The sequence below is a fragment of the Anomaloglossus baeobatrachus genome, chromosome 1 (assembly GCF_048569485.1).
Source record: "Anomaloglossus baeobatrachus isolate aAnoBae1 chromosome 1, aAnoBae1.hap1, whole genome shotgun sequence".
NCBI lineage: Eukaryota > Metazoa > Chordata > Amphibia > Anura > Aromobatidae > Anomaloglossus > Anomaloglossus baeobatrachus.
Window position 1 is genome coordinate 700,218,963 of NC_134353.1, and position 20,611 is coordinate 700,239,573.

The 20,611-nt window shown below is 48.9% G+C and overlaps 1 protein-coding gene across 2 annotated transcripts in view; it reads left to right on the forward strand.

The window, feature by feature from the left end:
- Positions 1-5,227: 5,227 nt before the first annotated feature.
- ANKLE2 (ankyrin repeat and LEM domain containing 2) overlaps positions 5,228-20,611 on the forward strand; it is an 86,526-nt gene continuing 71,142 nt past the window's right edge. Inside the window, exon 1 of one of the 2 annotated variants that reach the window (XM_075320916.1) lies at positions 5,228-5,317. Coding sequence is in view for 1 of the 2 variants with exons in the window: in XM_075320907.1 (XP_075177022.1) it covers positions 6,577-6,772 (196 nt within the window). In the remaining variant the exon portion in view is untranslated. The other variant, XM_075320907.1, reaches the window with a different exon arrangement.

Here is a 20,611-nt window from a genome sequence, read left to right on the forward strand (position 1 = left end):
TCCATCTTTGGGTTAAATAATCACACAATTTTTGTTTGTGTTTTGTTTTGGTTTTTTTTGTTAATTTTGTTATATATCTATAGGCTCCTTGGTCACCATATTCAATATCATATGGTATAGTCTGATATGTCAGCACACTAAGGAGTTTTTGGTTACGTGTTACCTAATCTAGGTTTTTAAGAGTATTAGGATTAAAAGTTATATTTTAGCCTCTTATTTTTTGCTTTGTACATAACAATAAAATTCCTATGGATGAAATATATATATCTAATATATAAAGCTGAGTGTATGTGTATATGTGTGTATGTATGTGTGTGTGTATGTCCGCTAAAGGAATCCGCACTGTCACATTTACAATCATTAAATTTTGCACAGACACTCCATGTGACTCAGGGAACGTCATAGACTATGTTTGGATGGGAAAATTTAACCCTGCGCTTTACAATTAGTCTCCAAAATCCTGCCTCCAATAATCTGAATGCAACTGTCAGTGGTTGCTATAGGAACAAAATAAACTGTTAGTATAAGAAGCTTATGTGTGAGGTAATAAGATGTCGGTCGGTGGGGAGCCGGATAGAGAGAGACAGAAAAAGACAGACAGACAAGAGACAGATGGGGAAAGCGACAATGAGATAGAGACAGAGACAGCCGGGCAAAAAGACAGACCTGGAAAGAGATGGACGGGCAGATAGAGACAGAAAGACAGAGAGAGAGAGACACACAGAGAGACTGATACATACAGAGAAAGACACACAGAGACAGACAAACTCAGAGAGAGAGTTACTATCCCGGGCAACGCCCGGGTACTACAGCTAGTATATAATTTATTATATATATATATATATATATATATATATATATATATACATACATACATACATACATACAGTGCTGGCCAAAAGTATTGGCACCCCTGCAATTCTGTCAGATAATACTCAGTTTCTTCTTGAAAATGATTGCAATCACAAATTCTTTGGTATTATTATCTTCATTTACTTTGCTTGCAATGAAAAAACACAAAAGCGTATGAAACAAAAATCAAATCATTCATCATTTCACACAAAACCCCAAAAATGGGCAGACAAAAGTGTTTGCACACTACGACATCGCAGGTGCGATGTCGGTGGGCTCATGTCGAAAGTGACGCACTTCCTGCGTCGCTCTCGACATAGTAGTATGTAAATCCTAGATGATACGATTAACGAACGCAAAAACGTCGTAATCGTATCATCGGTGTAGCGTCGGCGAATTCCATAATTACGCTGACGCGACGGTCCGATGTTGTTCCTCGCTCCTGCGGCAGCACACATCGCTGTGTGTGAAGTCACAGGAGCGAGGAACATCTCCTACCTGCGTCACCGCGGCTCCCATCGGCTATGCGGAACGAAGAAGGTGGGCGGGATGTTTACATCCCGCTCATCTCCGCTCCTATTGTCCGCCTGCCGTGTGACGTCGCAGTGACGCTGCACAACCCGCCCCCTTAATAAGGGGGCGGTTCGCCGGCCAGAGCGACGTCGCACGACAGGTGAGTGCATGTGAAGCTGCCATAACGATAATATTCGCTATGGCAGCTATCACAATGATATCGCAGCTGCGACGGGGGCGGGGACTATCGCGCTCGGCATCGCAGCATCGGCTTGCGATGTCGCAGTGTTCAAAGTGCCCCTTAGCCTAATACTTGGTTGCACAACCTTTAGCCAAAATAACTGCGAACAACCACTTCCGGTAACCATCAGTTTCTTACAATGCTCTGCTGGAATTTTAGACCATTCTTCTTTGGCAAACTGCTCCAGGTCCCTGAGACTTGAAGGGTGCCTTCTTCAAACTGCCATTTTGAGATCTCTCCACAGGTGTTCTATGGGATACAGGTCTGGACTCATTGCTGCCCACTTTAGTAGTCTCCAGTGCTTTTTATCAAACCATTTTCTAGTGCTTTTTGAAGTGTGTTTTGGGTCATTGTCCTGCTGGAAGACCCATGACTTCTGAGGAAGACCCAGGTTTCTCACACTGGGCCCTACATTATGCTGCAAAATTTGTTGGTAGTCTTCAGACTTCATAATGCCATGCACACGGTCAAGCAGTCCAGTGCCAGAGACAGCAAAGCAACCCCAAAACATCAGGGAACCTCCGCCATGTTTGACTGTAGGGACCGTGTTCTTTTCTTTGAATGCCTCTTTTTTTTCCTGTAAACTCTAGGTTGATGGCTTTTCCCAAAAAGCTCTACTTTTGTCTCATCTGACCAGAGAACATTCTTCCAAAACGTTTTAGGCTTTCTCAGATAAGTTTTGGCAAACTCTAGCCTGGCTTTTTTATGTCTCGGGGTAAGAAGTGGGGTCTTCCTGGGTATCCTACCACACAGTCCCTTTTCATTCAGTCGCCGACGGATAGTACGGGTTGACACTGTTGTACCCTCGGACTGCAGGGCAGCTTGAACTTGTTTGGATGTTAGTCAAGGTTCTTTATCCACCATCCGTACAATCTTGGTTTGAAATCTCTCGTCAATATTTCTTTTCCTTCCACATCTAGGGAGGTTAGCCACAGTGCCATGGGCTTTAAACTTCTTGATGACACTGTGCACTATATACACAGGAACTTTCAGGTCTTTGGAGATGGACTTGTAGCCTTGAGATTGCCCATGCTTCCTCACAATTTGGATTCTCAAGTCCTCAGACAGTTCTTTAGTCTTCTTTCTTTTCTCCATGCTCAATGTGGTACACACAAGGACACAGGACAGAGGTTGAGTCAACTTTAATCCATGTCAACTGGCTGCAAGTGTGATTTAGTTATTGCCAACACCTGTTAGGTGCCACAGGTAAGTTACAGGTGCTGTTAATTACACAAATTAGAGAAGCATCACATGATTTTTCAAACAGTGCCAATACTTTTGTCCACTCCCTTTTTTATGTTTGGTGTGGAATTCTATCCAATTTGGCTTTATGGCAAATGTTTATTTTTCTTTTTCATTGAAGATAAATTAAATGAAGATAACACCAAAGAATTTGTGATTGCAATCATTTTCAAGAAGAAACTGAGTATTATCTGACAGAATTGCAGGGGTGCCAATACTTTTGGCTAGCACTGTAGATCTCAAATTAACTCAAAAGAGCCAAAAAATCTGCTAACATATAACCTACATGGCACAAAATACAGACAGCACAAAAACATAGACCCGGAAATCCCACAATGGGTGTAAATACCTGTCGCCATAAAGGCCCTGTCACACACAGAGATAAATCTGCGGCAGATCTGTGGTTGCAGTGAAATTGTGGACAATCAGTGCCAGGTTTGTGGCGGTGTACAAATGGAACAATATGTTCATGATTTCACTGCAACCACAGATCTTCCAAAGATTTATCTCTGTGTGTGACGGGGTCTTAAGACCACTGCTGAGCCACACTGGTGTCTGAAGATCTCATGCCAGTACCTAATGGCAGTCAGGGTACCTCTGGCTAGCACATGAAGGACTGTGCGGCTCTTCTAAGAAATGTCTTCCCACACCATTACCGACCCACTGCCAAACCGGTTATGCTGGAGGATGTTGCAGGCAGCAGAACATTATCCAATGCGTCTCCAGACTCTGTGATGTGCTTAGTGTGAACTTGCTCTCATCCATGAGGGTGCCAATATCAATTCTGCCAATGGTGGTGTTCTCTGGCAAATACCAAATGCTCTGCGCAGTGTTGGGCTGTAAGCACAACACCCACTTGTGGGTGTCGGGCTCTCATGAAGTCTTTTTGACAGTTTGAGCAGACATATGGCTATTAGCGGCCCACTGAAGGTCATTTAGCAGGGCTCTGGCACTGCTCCTTCTTGCCACAACTCACATTGATGTGTCATCCTGGATGAGCTTCACTACCTGAGCAATGTCTGTGGGTTGTAGACACCACCTTATACATACCGGAATCACAGACAAACTCAGACCCATTACAAACAATGGGTCTGCGCACACATCAGTGATTTTCAAGGGCTATGTGTCTATGCGGCACGCACACACGTGTCCATGTGTTCTAAACGGAGACAAGTCTGTCTTTCTTCAGCACCAGTGATGTCACACAGACCACATAGTGGTGTCATCCGTGTGACACGTACCGGAGAAAACACGTGTCTTTTAAACAAAATTATTTTCTATACTTCCATCTCCAGCGCTGCTGTCACTTGCTTCCAGGCCCACTAATTTGCTTATGAATATTCACAGCCCCACAGACCCGGAAGCAGCAGAACCGGAGACAGCAGCAGCATGGACAGAGGAGTATAAAGTTCCTGCTTTCCGTGTGGTATCACAGATAGCACGTGCGCCAAAATCACGGTACACTGAGGGCCATACGCACCTTCAACGCAATCTGTGAAAAACGTGTTTTTTCACTGACGTGTGAAAGAGTCCTTACAGGGGCTGTCTTGCTAATTACCTATCATTTCTACTTGTCTGTTCTATTTGCACAACAGCAGGAGATATTGATTCACAATCAGTATTGCTTCTAACTGGACAAGTTGATTTCACAGAGGTGTGATTGACTTGGAGTTACGTTGTGTTAAGTGTCCCCTTTAGCTGACAGAATCCAGTAATAAGAGGAATGATCACCCATAAACCTTTTTACCACGGAGTCCTAAGGTACAGATACCTCCTTCCGGCGCCTCCTGGCGTTATCCGTGTATACATTCTGGCGTAGAGAGGTCTACGCAGTGATGAGAACATAGCTGGAACAGAATTACAAGCGAGGTCATTCTACATCTAAGATCCTATTCCTGCTGCAAGCTCCATCACAGATGCCACCATATTTAACAGGTAGCAAGGAGCAGCAATGCAATAACCCTAATGCCAACACTGAGGCCCTCACTATAAATTGATGAGCCCCATTTGCCACCTCTGGATCCTCCTATGGCAAATCTGGCAATCCTGAGTGTTTCTTTACTGCTGTGATGGAAAATGCAAGGGAAGTTTTAAATGAGCCCCATATAGAATTAGGATTCATCTTAGCTCATAATGTAAGTGATTCCATCCACACCCTAACACCCCATACACTAGTGACTTCACTACTGAACTGGCCAGATTGTAATGGCTGCTGGGGGACCACTGCAGTGTAGGAGCCACCACAAACCCTTCGGTACGACGGCAATCAGCAGCTCGATAACACTTGACAGCCCACTGCTACACACACGTGGTTTCCCGTGGTGACAGTGTCTCTTCCTTCTCCAGCCTGGCGCGCCGAAGACAGCCTCACAGTTGCCATGAGACGCCGGGGTCCTCTCCGGCCGGACCGGAAGTGTCGCACGCGTGTTGTGCTGTGGATTCGGGTGGATCCGACTTAAAGCGGAGGAGGTAGGGAGGAACCAAATTTGGAGTCGGTCTCTTGTGTCTGAGGCGGGTGCTGTGGTGTTTGGCTCAAGTCTGGTTGGTAGACAGTGTAGGAGTGACACTGAGCGAGGAAAAGGCGTCCGGGACGGAGAGTGAACACATAACACTGGCGGGAAGGGGAACACCGCGGTGGAAGCTTTATAAGGGGCAGCGGACGCAGCACATAAGTAGGGCGTGTGGCGGAAGGACACAGACCGCTAACCGCGAGATAAGTAGTTCTAGAGGTGGCACATAGATAGTGGTCGTGCGGGATATAGTGAGGCGCAGGCCGCCCATATTACAGCAGCCCTAGTGCTGGCCCCCCATATTACAGCTGACCGACTAGTGCTGGCTCCCCATATTACAGCTGACCGACTAGTGCTGGCTCCCCATATTACAGCTGACCGACTAGTGCTGGCTCCCCATATTACAGCTGACCGACTAGTGCTGGCTCCCCATATTATAACCTACCTCCTACTGCTGGCCCCCCATATTACAGCTGACCGACTAGTGCTGGCTCCCCATATTATAACCTACCTCCTAGTGCCGGCCTCCCATAATATAACTGACCTCCTAGTGCCGGCTTCCCATAATATAACTGACCTCCTAGTGCCGGCCCCCCATATTACAACTGACTTCCTAGTGCCGGCCCCCCATAGTATAACTGACCTAGTGCCGGCCTCCCATAATATAACTGACCTCCTAGTGCCGGCCTCCCATAATATAACTGACCTCCTAGTGCCGGCCTCCCATAATATAACTGACCTCCTAGTGCCGGCCTCCCATAATATAACTGACCTCCTAGTGCCGGCCTCCCATAATATAACTGACCTCCTAGTGCCGGCCTCCCATAATATAACTGACCTCCTAGTGCCGGCCCCCCATAGTATAACTGACCTAGTGCTGGCCCCCCATAGTATAACTGACCTAGTGCCGGCCACCCATATTACAGCGGACCTCCTACGTAGGGCCGACTGCCCATATTTACAGAAGACTTCCTAGTGCCGACTGCTCATATTACAGCGGACCTTCTAGTGCCGAGTGCCCATATTGCAGCGGACCTCCTAGTGCTGCCCCCTATATTACAGCGGACCTCCTAGTGCCACCCCCCGTGTTTACAGTAGACCTCTAGTGCTGGCAGAACAGGGCCCTGGGGCTGCTTATGGGAGAACTTGTAAAGCGCCCCTAAAGGAGTGGCAAGGATAGCACAGGAAGTCTTGCTCTGTGGAGAGTTGTGCATTGTCATGTCTGTCTTCGATCTTTTGTCCCAATGGGACACCGCCGTGGGCTTCTCTGAGCTTGTGTCCGGGTGGGACGCCTCCGTTGCCTTCTCCGTGCTGGCGGCCTGTGTGATGGTGACGGTGAGTTGGCTGTTCCGCCTGCTGGAGCGGAGACTGTGGAGACAGTCACCTGTATTCCCTGCCTTGGAGCCTGAGCCAGGTGAGGAGCCAAGATGTGTGTGCGGGGCGTATGCCCCCTTCATGGAGCTCTGCTGATGGGTCATGTGTGGCTTCACAATGTATCGTTCCTCCCTCTTTCATTTATATATCCGCCATGTACTAAGACTGATGACTACACGGTGGTGATCCAGCCTTAGAGTATGTGCACACGATCAGTGGTAGGCTATGTGCGCACTTTGCGTCGAGGTAGTTGCAGTTCTAAACGCATCCTGGCAGAAATGGTTTTGCCAAAGTTGCTTTTGACCATAGAAACACGATAAATACGCGTGCGTATTTACCGCGTTTTAGCCGCGTTTTTAGCGCAATGTACATGCTTTTCCTTTGCGGAAAGACAGATGCGTTTTGAACATAAAGACACTGCTAAATAAAGTTTAAACAGTCAAACACTATGAAAAAAGGAAAAAAAAGAAAACAAATATAATTATTTAAATCCTAACGAAAATAGTTATATATATTTAATATAATTATAGCGGTTTTCTACTATTTATGGCTAAAATAACTATAAATTAATATTAATTTAATTGTCGGACTATGTGTGTGTGTACAGGGACATATCATTCCATTATTTTGATGTCAGAAACGCATGTTTTCTGCAGCTAAAAAGCAGGTAAAACGCTGGAATTTTGATGTTTGTTGCTTTTTGCAACTTCTCATAGACTTCAATGTTAGTAAAACACAGCCCAAATGGCAAAAACAATTGACATGCTGCTTCTTTGAACTCGGAGTTTTTGCCCAAAAATATGCAAATTAAACGCTGCGTTTTGAACAGCATGGTGTGCACAAGAAATCCCTATTTCCCATAGACTTTGCTTGAAAATCAAAACGCATGCATTTTCGCATGAAAACACCTCAGTTCAAAACGCAGCTGAAACGAAGGTAAAAACGCAAAGTGCGCACATAGCCTAAGGCCTCTTTCACACGTACGTGCCTCCGGTACGTGTTTGGCATTTTTCTCACGTACCGGAGACACGTACACACGTAGACCTATGTATTCCTATGGTTTTGGACACGCGTAAGTATTTGCGCACGGAATGTGTGTCCGTTCTGTACTTACGTGTGTCCGTGTGTTTCTCACGCCGACATGTCTGTTTTATCTCCGGCATCACAGGTGTCACATGGAACGCAAACGTGTCACACGTAATGCAAACGGACCACACGGATGTGTTCCGTGTGACATGCACCGGAGAAAAGACGTGTCTGTGAGAAAAAATAACAAATCTTTACTCACCTTCTCCAGCCCTCCTGTCTCTGCCGCTGCTGTCACTTGCTGCCGACAGTCGCTCATTATGCCCATTGAAAATTCACTTCACTGTGGCCGGAAGCAGCAGCAGCGGGGAGTCGGCAGGACCGGAGACCGTAGATCAGCACCACGGACAGTGACGCCAGGGACAGGTGAGTAGAAAGTTCCCATTTTCCGTGTGTTATCACGGATAACACACGGAGAACACACGTAGCCCATAAATACGGCTCACGGAGGGCAAAACGCACCTCTGACACGTCCGTGAAATACGTGCGTGGTTTTCACGAACGTGTGAATGAGGTCTTAGCAGCATTTTTGATGCACTATATTTATTTTCGCAGCCTCCAAAACATTGTTGTACAGTACAAGCACAGTGGATGGGATATTTAGAAATCCCATGCCCACTGTGCTTCTTTTCTATGCAGCGTAAACTTGCATGCACCTCAGCTTTCCGTGATGCAGCATGTCAATTTATGCTTGCAGAGACGCTAGTGTTCTCTGTGGGAGAACAGCGAAAATACGCTGTCAGTAAGCCTGATCATGAACACTGATGCTTCGTTCTCCCACGGAGAACACTAGCGTGTCCGCAAAAGCAATGACACTGCATGTAAAATGCAGCGTCTCCTGATCATGTGCACATACGCTTATAGCCGCAAACATGTCGGCCAAACCCGCTAATGGATGTGGGTGCTTCTACATGTAATGAGTAGAAGTGTCTGTTTTGGAGAGCAGAGCACCTGTGCCCCATCAGACATGAATCAGCTTAGCCGGGGGCTTGTAACTAAGGGTATGGTAAAGGTGGTTGTCTATTTGGGAGCAGAAAGACACTGGGAACTTTCCAGACCCTCCCCAAATACTTGGCATTTCTGCTGCAGACTCTGTGCACATACCCTTAGGGGCCGGTTTCCCCCTGATAGGCTAGGTTCACATTTCCGTTAATTTGTATCAGTCACAATCCGCGGCTCTGGTAAACAACGGAATCCGTTTGGCGGATTCCGTTGTTCCCATATACTTGTATGAGCGGCGGATTGTGACTGATCACGCTGCGTTGCATTCTCCACCCGACTGATCAGTCGTGGAACGACTGACCGTCGGGCGGCAGGAACGCAGAGTGTAAAGTTTTTTGAGCAGCGGAATCCTTAGGATTTCGCTGCGCATGCTCTCTCTCGGTGGCCGAACGATCAGCTGATCACCCAGCGGCCAGCTGCTGTGAGCGATCAGCTGACCGACCCGGCGGCCGGCTAATGAGAGCGATCAGCTGATCGCTCTCATTAGCCGGCCGCCGGGAGATCATCTGTTTGTTCACACTAGCCGGTTGGCTTTTGAGAGCGATCAGCTTATCGTTCTCTGTTACAATGGAGTCCGACAATGAATTCTAATTGTTGTCATCCGTTGTACAACGTATCAGTCACAAGCGTCAAGCAACCCATGTGACTGATGCAAAACAACGGAAATGTGAACCTAGCCTAAATCCCACAGTTGCATTTAAAAAACACAATAAACAAATTATGCTTCATCCATACAACTTTTATGATTTTTTTTTCCCAACAACCTGTCAGATTACTGACTGCAAGCAATACTGAGAGCATAAATCTGAGACATTCCCCGTCATTGCTAATATGTAAGTTTACCCTGGGCAGTGAGAGGCTGGTCAATCGTGCTGAGCGGGATGTGACTCCATGAGGTTTTTTTCCCCCTCCTCTCCATACAAAATAGATTATATCAAACGTGTGTTAGATAATACCAAGTGGACTTTTGTTTGTTTTTTTCCCCCCATATAAAAATCTACTTTATTACAATTATATAAGGCTATGTGCACACGCTGCGGATTTGCTGCAGAAAATGTGTCTAACATTTCTGCAGTCATTCCCCAGCAAAACCTATGGGTATAAAAAATGCTGTGCGCACACTGCTTTTTTTATACCTGCGGATTTACACACGGAATTAATGAGCATGTCACTTCTTTTCCGCAGGTACCTGCGTTTTTTGCCATAGATAATGGTAAAAATCCACAGGGACCAACATGCGGAAAAAACGTGGCAAACCCGCATGCAGATTTCGTAGCGTTTTTTTACCGCTGGTGTGGGATTCTTTAAGAGCTTTTGGTTTTTCCTTGAGAAAAGTAAATTTCTAGTGCGCACATAGCCTTATGCAGACTATTTCTCCAAAATACATTGAGGAAAGAGGCAGAGGAAGGTGTTTCTCTAAGGGCTTATCTAATACTTAGACAATCCCTTCTTCAAAGGGGTTTCCAATTTCAGAAAACACCTGTTGCCTGGCACAGTTTAAAATATATAAAATAAAAATATCTTGTCACTCCCCCTCCCCTGGTCCAGTGCTCAGTCTCTGGCAGCACTCCTGTTGTCTGCCTTGAGCACTGGCACCATTGCAAAAGCAGAGCAGCCCGTGAACTGAGGAGCTCGACAAAAAAATAAGACTGGAGGGCACCACCCCTAAGTGGGATCTCCTACGGTAGGTACAAAGGAAAACTGAGGAGCAACTGCCGAGAACAGTACATTGTCACATCAGCGGATATAGCTCAAAGTACTTTAGTACACACGCGTGGGTGGTCTTTGACCTTTTCTCGCGCCTGCGCATTACAGTACTTTGCTCTACCCTCAGCCGGGCAGATCAAAGTGCGCATGCGCCACAGTGCATTGGAGGCCTCTCTGTGAATGACGCAAGACGCGTCATGCACACGGGGCTGGGCAGCAGGACGGCAACTACACAAAATGCAGGAGGTGCCGGACCAAGAACAGCAATACCCATCACACCGGAAGGCCCCCTAAGTGAGTATTGTAAAGGGGTTTTCTACGTTATACAGAGCGGCATGGTCTCTTATATACAGTATTTTGGAATGCTGTATATAAAGGCTCACTGGTGGTGGCCGCAGCTCATAAGAGAAAAACCTTGTGACCGGTTCCCTTTAATTCTCTTCTAGGTGTACAAAAAGTCTGCTGGATAGTTGTATACTTTTCTAATCAAGTTATTTTACGGTTACCTTAGATTTGGCCATACACTTAAAGAGTAACTGTCATCTTCAATAGTACACCTGTAAAAAAAGAAACTAATATCTTGTCAGACAAATTTTGCTTTTTTCGCTGTCTGTACGGATCTTTTCTTCTAAGAATTCTCAATTCCTGGGTAAAATGTGTCTTCAGTGAATACAGACTTTCCCATTACTGAGATAGGAGAAGGCAGTTACTACTGATTCTGCCTCAGTATTGGGAAAGTCTGTCTTCACTGATTACAGATTGTATCTCAGAATTGAGAATAACTGATCAGTACAGGAGGAGAAAGAAGCAAATGTATCTTATTAAGATACATTACATGTAAAAGTAAGAATCTTTGTACTATTGATTTATAAAATTAAAATGATGGCTATTCTTTAACACTGTGTTCTTATGTCCAGTTTAGGGGAAGTCAATTTCCAGGTTTTTTTCAGTTATCTGTCCAGTGTAATATAATCCCTTGAATAGAAAAAATAAGTAAAATTCCGTGCTAGTTTGGCAAGATCTGCTATGGAAAATGTTTTCTTGGCCTTTGATTAGTGCATTATTTTAAGACTTGTGCTTTTGCATAGTCCTCGTACTTGCAATGCAGGAATGTTTCGCTCTTCCGAAGAATGACTCATGACCAGAGTTATCTATTTTTAAATGATTTGTCATGGCAGGCAGTCTTCCCCAATATGTGTATTAGGAACTTTGTGGCACATGTACTGTCTTAGGCTATGTGCGCATGTTGCGTATTTGCATGCAGCTACGCTGCGATCTGCACCGCAGCGTAACTGCATGCGTCCTGCGTCCCCAGCATAATCTATGAAGATTATGCAGGAGACGTGCGCACATGGCGTCTTAGAGCGAAGCGCTTCGGCTGCTGCCCGAAGCGCGCGTTCTAAGAAGTGACATGTCACTTCTTTCCTGCGCTCTGCCTGCAGCCCCCGCTCTGTCTATGGGAGGGGCTGCAGTCAGAGCGCATGGAATCTGCTTTTTTTTTTTCTTCACTACGGACTCTTTCTGCAGCGATTTGAAGCTCACGTATGCTGTTCAAATCGCTGCAGAAATTTCTGCAGGGCCAGTACGCAACATGCGCACATAGCCTTAAGCTCCATTGCAGCATTTGTTTTTCAACACTGGAGTGGCGCTTTAAATGCAAGCCCCTTGTTACATACTCTCCTTCCAGTGGCTTCACCCATCAACGTCGCTCCAGTCCCGTGGCGCCATCGCGTGCCCTTAACTTCTGACTGGCCAGAAGTTGCGTCACAAGTACTCAATGCATCTCTGAGAGCGAGAAGCAGGCCCTCACAGAGATTTGAGTTGTGACCTCTGGCGTGCTCCATAAAAACTGGAGCTGCCGGCAGATGATGGCATGTCACAAATCAACGAGAGTGACTGAAGCGATAGGTGAAGCCACCGGAGGGCAAGTTTAAGGGTAGAGTCACACTGGCATATGACTCGCACGAGTGCAATGCGAGAAAATCTTCCATTGCACTTGGCCCCATGTAGGACAAGGCTGCAGCTCAGATCTGCAAGTTTTTCCTCAGCCCTAATCAGACTGAGGTCAAAATCGCAGCATGCTGCAATTGTCTGCAAGTCTTGTATCACTTGCACCTATACAAGTCTATGGGTGCAAGTGAAACATCGGACTGCACTCGGATGACATCTGAGTGCAGTCCGATATACGCACGTGCTGATGATGGAGGAGATGGGGAGATCATTCCCTCCCTCTCCTCCGCAGCTGTGATCCGCAGCAGAGCTGGAGCCGAAGGGTCATTAGCCTATCGCATCCATTGCAATAGGCTAGTGTGACTCCAGCCTTAAGGTACCGTCACACTAAGCAACATCGCTAGCAACATCGCTGCTGAGGCACAACTTGCTAGCGATGTTGTTGTGTGTGACGTCCAGCAACAACCTGGCCCCTGCTGTGAGGTCGCTGGTTGTTGCTGAATGTCCTGGACCATTTTTTAGTTGTTGCTCTCCTGCTGTGAAGCACAGATCGCTGTGTGTGACAGCGACAGAGCAACAACTGAATGTGCAGTGAGCAGGAGCCGGCTTCTGCGGACGCTGGTAACCAATGTAAATATCGGGTAACCAAGAAGCCCTTTCCTTGGTTACCCGATATTTACCTTAATTACCAGCGTCCGCCGCTCTCACGCTGTCAGTGCCGGCTCCCTGCTCTCTGCACACGTAGCTGGAGTACACATCGGGTAATTTAACCCGATGTGTACTGTGGCTAGGAGTGCAGGGAACAGGGAGCCGGCACTGGCAGTGTGAGAGCGGCAGACGCTGGTAACGAAGGTAAATATCGGGTAACCAAGGGAAAGGCTTCTTGGTTACCCGATGTTTACCGTGGTTACCAGCGTCCGCAGAAGCCGGCTCCCTGCTGCCTGCACATGTAGCAGAGTACACATTGGGTAATTAACCCGATGTGTACTGTGGCTAGGTGTGCAGGGAGCCAGCGCTAAGCGGTGTGCGCTGGTAACCAAGGTAAATATCGGGTTGGTTACCCGATATTTACCTTAGTTACCAAGCGCAGCATGCTTCCACGTGTAGCGACGCTCCAGCGATCCCTGCCAGGTCAGGTTGCTGGTGGGATCGCTGGAGCGTCGCTTAGTGTGACATTTCACCAGCGACCCCCTAGCAACTTACCAGCGATCCCTATCAGGTTGTATCGTTGTTGGGATCGTTGGTAAGTTGTTTAGTGTGACTGGGCCTTTAGGCAGGGGGCTTAGATTTAAAGCACCAATCCAGCTGAACATTAAAAAAAAAAAACAACACTGGAGTGGTGCTTTAGGATAGGATTTTTTTTTAATGTTTAGAGTGGTATTTAGCAGCAAATCACTTTATAAAATGCTATAAATCATTTATTTTTTCTTTCTATGTTGGTGGGGGACTTGGCTAATTCATTTTAGCTTGGTATTCTTTGGATGCCTTTGCAGGGCTTCCTTACTTTTATTTTAGCTTTTTTTTTCTTTTTTTTCTCTCCCATGTAGCTTGGAAACTGAGAGGACACAAACTCTCTGCATATTCCTAAGGGATGAGGGAACACTGTGCCCAATAAACCCCTTTTTCTTTTTGACTGATGAACAGGGCAGTCAGAAGTTTGTTCCCTTCCACCAGCCATGAGGTCACCCAGCGTTCTTACCTGTTTTACTTGCCCACCTTAGGCTACTTTCACACATCAGTTTTCTGCATTCAGGCACAATCCTTTTTTTTCCTGATCCAAAGGATCCGGCAAAAAAATGTAAAACCGTATCCACCGGATCCGGTTTTTAACGGATCCGTTACGCCGGATGCGCACAAAACCGGATCCGGTGGATACGGTTTGCATCCGTTTTTGCATCCGGTTTGTCCTTTTTTTTTTTGAAGGATCAGTTTTCTTAATTAATTTGGTGCATGCGCAGTTTACAAAAACGGATCCGGTAGCCGCATCCATTTTTTACCGCATTGCGCCGGATCCGGCGTCCATAGGCTTTCATTGGAAAACACGCCGTATCGCGCTGGATCCAGCGCGATGCAATTTTTTTGCCGGACAAAAAAACGTTGCAAGACACGTTGCCTCCGGCCGCCGCTTTGATAAATTTTGCCGCATCCGGAAAAAAACGGATGCAACGCAAAGCCATCAGGTACAATCCGGTAACAATGCAAATCTATGGGGATAAAACGGATGCGGTACCGGATCCGTTTAACCCGTTTTTTTCCGGATTGTACCTGATGGAAAAAAACTGATGTGTGAAAGTAGCCTTACTCCAATTATCCGGCTTATTTCTCTAGTCCCTTCCACGACAGCATAGGAGGTTGTCTCTCCACGCCCTAATTGGGACAGGAAGTTCAAGAGGTTTAAAAGGACCCTCCCACCTCCCATAGCCAGTGTCTTTCCTGTCCCCATGGGGCATGGAGAGGTTTTTGTTTTTCTCCTGTACTGTGGTGGCCGGCGAACTGCAGTATGCAATTTTTTTTTTTTTTTTTTCCCCCTACCTTAGCCGGGCAGTATCGGTCGGGCCTTCGCCGCTCCTCCCTTACTGTTCCCTCACTCTGTGGGGGACCGCTGCTCCAGCCTTCCGGAGCTCCTCTGGGGTGATGCAGGCTGTGTAGCTCCCCGGCCGGCGTCCTCCCTGAGCCGCCGGCCGCCTCCTGTATGCACGCTGCAGTGCGACCCGGAGGTGCTGCCGCGGGCGGGACTTCCGGTCTCGAGTCCTTCCGGTATGGGCGCTTCCGGTCGCGGAGGCAGCATGACGGACATGCCGTCGCTCCCACGGCCTGTCGGGGACCTGCTGCGGGAGGCGGGGAACATCACCAGTCGCTGGGGGGGGCAGGCCTTTCCACAGGAAGGCTGCCCTGAAGGCATCAGAACCACGGTAAGGATTCTTCTGTGTGCACTGCCAGGTCTTCCTCTGCTTCTGCAGAGCCCAGCGTTTCCCCCTGCTTCAGTAAGAGGCTAAGGGACGGTCCCTTATGCCTGGTTTCAGGCTGACATGGTGAGGAAACTTTGCCGGCAGTGTACGTCTGTCCCTTCCATGGGCTACTGGTGGCTGATGGCCTTGGGTGTGTGAGCTTGGGAGTTGAATCCCAGTGGACACTCCTGGATATTGCTGTATCAGGACATGGGCTGGCTGCCTGGTCTGATGACGCCTCTCTGTTCCGTTGAGTGGAGAGGGCAGGCATCGTGTGTATAGCTGCTTAGGGCTGAACACCGTCCCTTGTGCCAAGCTGCGGTCCATGATGATACAGGAGCTTCAGGCCTCGCTAGCCTCCCTCCCTGCTGCTGACCCTTCTGCCACAAAAAAGTTACCTCCAGTCGTCTGATCCTGAGGCTGATTCTGCCTCGGTGGGTCCCGATAAAGGTTTTCCTCCGGGAGACCTGACCGGTCTTTTCTTTTTCCCTGAGATGATTGGGGGATCTTAATGGAGCAGTTGGGTGCACTATGGGGTTGGAGGATGAGTAGGTCCTCCCCTCCGTTCAGGGCGAAATGTTCGCGGACCTGAAAACCACTGGGCAAGGGGGTTTTCTTGTCCATGCTACTGTCCTGGATCTTCTCTCTATAATGGGATTCCTTGAGGAGCTTTCTGGAGTGTCCTCTGACACAGTTTCCCCTGGAGAGTTCTGGGTTGCTTTGGGAGATTCCCATGCAGGTGGCCAAGGTCGCTATACAAACAGCGCTCCCCCTTGCGGCCGATTACCAGCTTGGGAATCTGATAGTTAGGTAGGTCAGGAGTCTCATGAAGAAGTCATGGGAGGCTTCGTCGTCTCCCATCGGGCCCATACTGCCTCCTCTTAGGTCCCCCTGTCCCTCCTTCAGAGGCTCGACCAGTGGAGGCTCGTTTTCCTGGGGTACTCCTAGGGATGAGTTACTGGAATCCCTCCCCTTACTTAGGAAGGCAACTAGTTTGGCAGGTACCTCTGTGTAGTCGGTCCGCCTGGCTGCCAGGACCTCAGTCTTGTCTAACTCGGACAGACGAGCTCTAGGCTAAGGCTTGGAGTGGGGACTCTACTTCCACACTGCGGCTTGCTCCCGTCTGTTTAAGGGGTACTTAAGGGTTGGGCCTGCCCTGGATGATATTCTGGACAGGGCGACTGATCGTCAGGCCTACCGGATACACCCTCCAGGCAACGGTCCTTTCGTCCCTCGATACCTCGGGCCTCCCAGCCCAAGGGGAGAGGTGAGTCTGACCGTGGGAGCTACCTTTAGGGTGAGGGGAGTACTTTTCTCATCCCTTCCCATCCACAAAGTCCTCAGCATGATGAACAGTGAGTCGGCTCGGGTGGGGGGACGGCTCTCTGCCTTTCTTCCCCAGTGGCGGGCCTTCTCCACCTGCCCAGGGGTCCTACAAGCTCATCTCAGAGGGTCTATTGGTAGACTTCCTCTCCCGCCCCCCCCCCCGGCCTCCGCGTCACGGCCTTGTCGTCACAGGGTTCTCAGGATCTCCTGTGCTCGATGATTCAGGAGTTAATCCATTCGGGGGTCGTTTCTCTGTCCCGAGTCAGGAAGTAGGGGTAGGTCCCTACTCCGTCTCTTCCTTGTCAACACACCATCTGGAGACGTCCGGTTTTTCATCTATCTGAAGCGTCTCAAACCAGCGGGTCAGATACCGACGTTTCAAGAATGGAGTCTGGGAACTCTGTTGTTCCCCTGCTCGGTCTCCGCCACCTGTTGGCCTCGATTGCCCTGAGGGACGCCTAGTTCCATGTGCCCTTCCATCCTTGTCTCAGGCAGTACCTCAAAATTGCGGTTCTGCACGGAGGGGCCATGCTTCATTTCCACTTACAGGTACTTCCCTTCGGGTTCTTCTCGGCTCCGAGACTCTTTTCAAAGGTCAGGGCTGAGGTGGTCACCTTCCTCCGTTGCAGAGTTGGCCTCAACCTGACAGGCATCCTTCCCCCAGAGGATCACAGATTGACGCTGCTGGCCAAACTCTCGATGTTCATGGACAGGCGCGCCCGACCCTTCGAGGCGCTCTATCGGCCCTGGGTTTTATGACGTCCTGCATTCCCTCAGTCTTGTGGGCTCCGGCCCACTCTCGTTGTCTATGGGATCGTGTCCTGGTTCATTGGGTCGGACTCCCTTCCTCCCTGAACACCGGTTTCGCCTGTCGGCACCCGTCTCCTCGTCCCTTCTCTGGTGTGTCCCTACAACCTGATGGTTGGGGTTGCCTGGACCCGGTCACCCCTGGTTACACTGGCAGCCGATGCCAGCCAGAGGGGCTGGGGGGCTATGGTGGAAAACTCTCAGTTCAGGGGGGCTGGAGCCCTTAGGTCGGCACCCAGTCCTCCAACTACCGGGAACTCGGGGTGGTCGGAGAAGCCCTCCTCGCTGCCCAGGATCCCATCCGGGACACTCACGTCCAAGTCTACTGGGACAATGGCTCCACAGTGGCACATTTCCGCCATCAGGGCAGTACTAGGTCGGCGCCCTGAAGTCTTTGTCCTCCCGGATCTTCCACTGGGCAGGACAGTCCCTGCTATCCCTTTCTGCAGTCCATCTACAAGGATCCCTACACCTTCAAGCAGACTTCCTGAGTCATCAGGATGTTCACCCAGGGGAGTGGAGTCTGGCCCAAGCGGTGTTCTGCTCTCTAGTGGCAAGGTGGGGTACTCCAGAGGTAGACCTCTTTGCTTCAGCAGGAAATCGCCAGGTCGCAACATTTGTCTCCCTGAACCCTCGGGGCAACGCGTTGGGGGTGAACGCCTTCTGCCACATTTGGTCCTTTTTGCCTCGATACGCCTTCCCTCCTACTCCTCTTCTCGCACGAACCCTGAGGACGATCAGGGACGACGGAGCCACGACCATCCTGGTAGCTCCTCTGTGGCCGCGGCGGAGTTGGTACTGCCTGATCCTGACTCTCAGACTCGACGGACCGGTCCTCCTGGGTTCAGACCCCAGTTTCCTGTCTCAGGATCCGATATTCCATCCGGTTCCCCGGGAGCTCCAGTTGGCTGCCTGGCTTCTGAGGCCCGGGCACTGAAGGCCCAAGGACTTTCTGACTAGGTCGGGGCTGCTCTACAAAAGAACCGTACACCAGTGGCTAATAGTATTTCCACTAAAATCTGGATGAGATTTTCCTCCTGGTGTGGTTCTCGGCCTCCTGACCCGCTCCGGCCTACCATTGCGCAGATTCTCGATGTCATCCAGAGTGGATTGGACTTAGGCCTTCGGCCCAGCACCCTGAAGGTGCAGATCTCTGCGCTTAGTACAGTCTTGTCCCGGCTCTGGCAGATCGTCGCTGGATCCGCCGTTTCAGGGTGTCCGCTAGTAGGCTCTGTCCGCGGCGGAGGATCCTGACACCTTGCTGAGATCTCAATGTGGTCCTTACCGGCCTTTCTCAGTCACCCTTTGAGCCACTGTCCTCTTGTAACATTCGTTCTCTTTCCCACAAGACTGCATTTCTTGTGGCTATTACGTCTGCTCGTAGAGTCGGGGAACTTCAGGCTTTGTCTATTCGGGAGCCTTACCTGACCGTCAGAGATGACAGCATTGTTTTCAGCTGGACCCTTCCTTCCTTCCCAAGGTGGTTTCGGATTTTCACCGTTCTCAGTCCATCATCCTGCATTCCTTCTGTCAGAATCCTCGGACTCCGGGTGAGGAAGTGTTTCATTCTTTGGATGTCCGTCGGACAGTGTTGCACTACCTGGAGGTTACTGCTTCTTGGCGCCTTGATTATAACCTGTTCATCCAGCCCTTTGGCCGAAATAAGGGCAGGAAGGTGGCTAAGAGTACCGTCGCCAACTGGATTGTGCGGGCCATTAGAGACGCCTACCTCGCTCAGCATCTCTCTCCGCCTACCGGATTCACGGCGCACTCCACCAGGGCTACCTCTGTCTCCTGGGCTGCACGGGCAGGGGCTTCTCCTGAGCAGATCTGCAAGGCGGCTACGTGGTCTTCCCTCCATTCTTTCACGAAGCATTATTGTCTGGATCCGGATTCCAGCAGGGATTGGCTTTTGGCAGGAAGGTCCTGCAGGCTGTGGTCCCCCCCCTAGGTATCAATTCTTTGGTATTCCTCCTATGCTGTCGTGGAAGGGACTAGAGAAATAAGAATTATTCTTACCGTTAATTCGATTTCTAGGACCTTCCACGACAGCAGGTAATTCCCTCCCCTTTTATATTCATATATTCATGGATATGTTGTACTTCTCATTTGCTATGGGTTCTTTGTAAGACACTGGCTATGGGAGGTGGGAGGGTCCTTTTAAACCTCTTGAACTTCCTGTCCCAATTAGGGCGTGGAGAGACAACCTCCTATGCTGTCGTGGAAGGTCCTAGAAATCGAATTAACGGTAAGAATAATTCTTATTTTCCTATCCAAGGGAAATATTGATGGGGGTTGAGTATGACTCTGCCAGTACATCATGGGTGCTGAAGAGAGTATGGCATCATGCTCGGATTCCCACAAATCTTCCAACTTGGCCACCTCTGCTTTATTCCCTGCCCATATGACAGCACAGACTCCAGTAGGGCTAGCTGTGGATTAGAATCTGTACTCCAGGGTGTCCCTACTTTAGTCTGTGTCAAACAATTGAGGCATTTTGGACCTATATCTTCCTTCATGTTGTGTATTCTCCCAGGGCAATGGTACTTTCGACCCCCAACAGCACCATTGCTAGGCCTGTTGGCGCAAACTACCATCTCCCTACAAAACATGCCAGGACACACGTTTTACAGCTGTGGTATCTATCAGCGGCCCTTCATCTCTGGTAGCCATTTTACTCTATTCCCATGAGAGCCTATCTGGGAGGTGTGCCTCGTCTGCTGACTGGGCATCTGCCCACATGGGTTTTAGGGGAGGGGGGGACCGGTTACCCTGCTTCTTATTGGCTGGTCCTGCTTTATGGGTCCCAGTTCGGCTGCAAATCAAAGTCCCGATTTTTCCACATCCCGGCCCACAACCTCAATAGCTAGCATAGCCTCCAGCAGAGACCAATCCTGCAAAACTATGCTGATTTCCATTTTTTCTGGCTTTGTAGCGTAAGGAGACGACCCATTTTACCCATTTTTTTCTTAGTAAGACAATCTATCACAGCAGCTGGATATTTTACAGATGAGGGCCTCAGGTAATCTGCTTCTAATCCATGGTAAAATCTA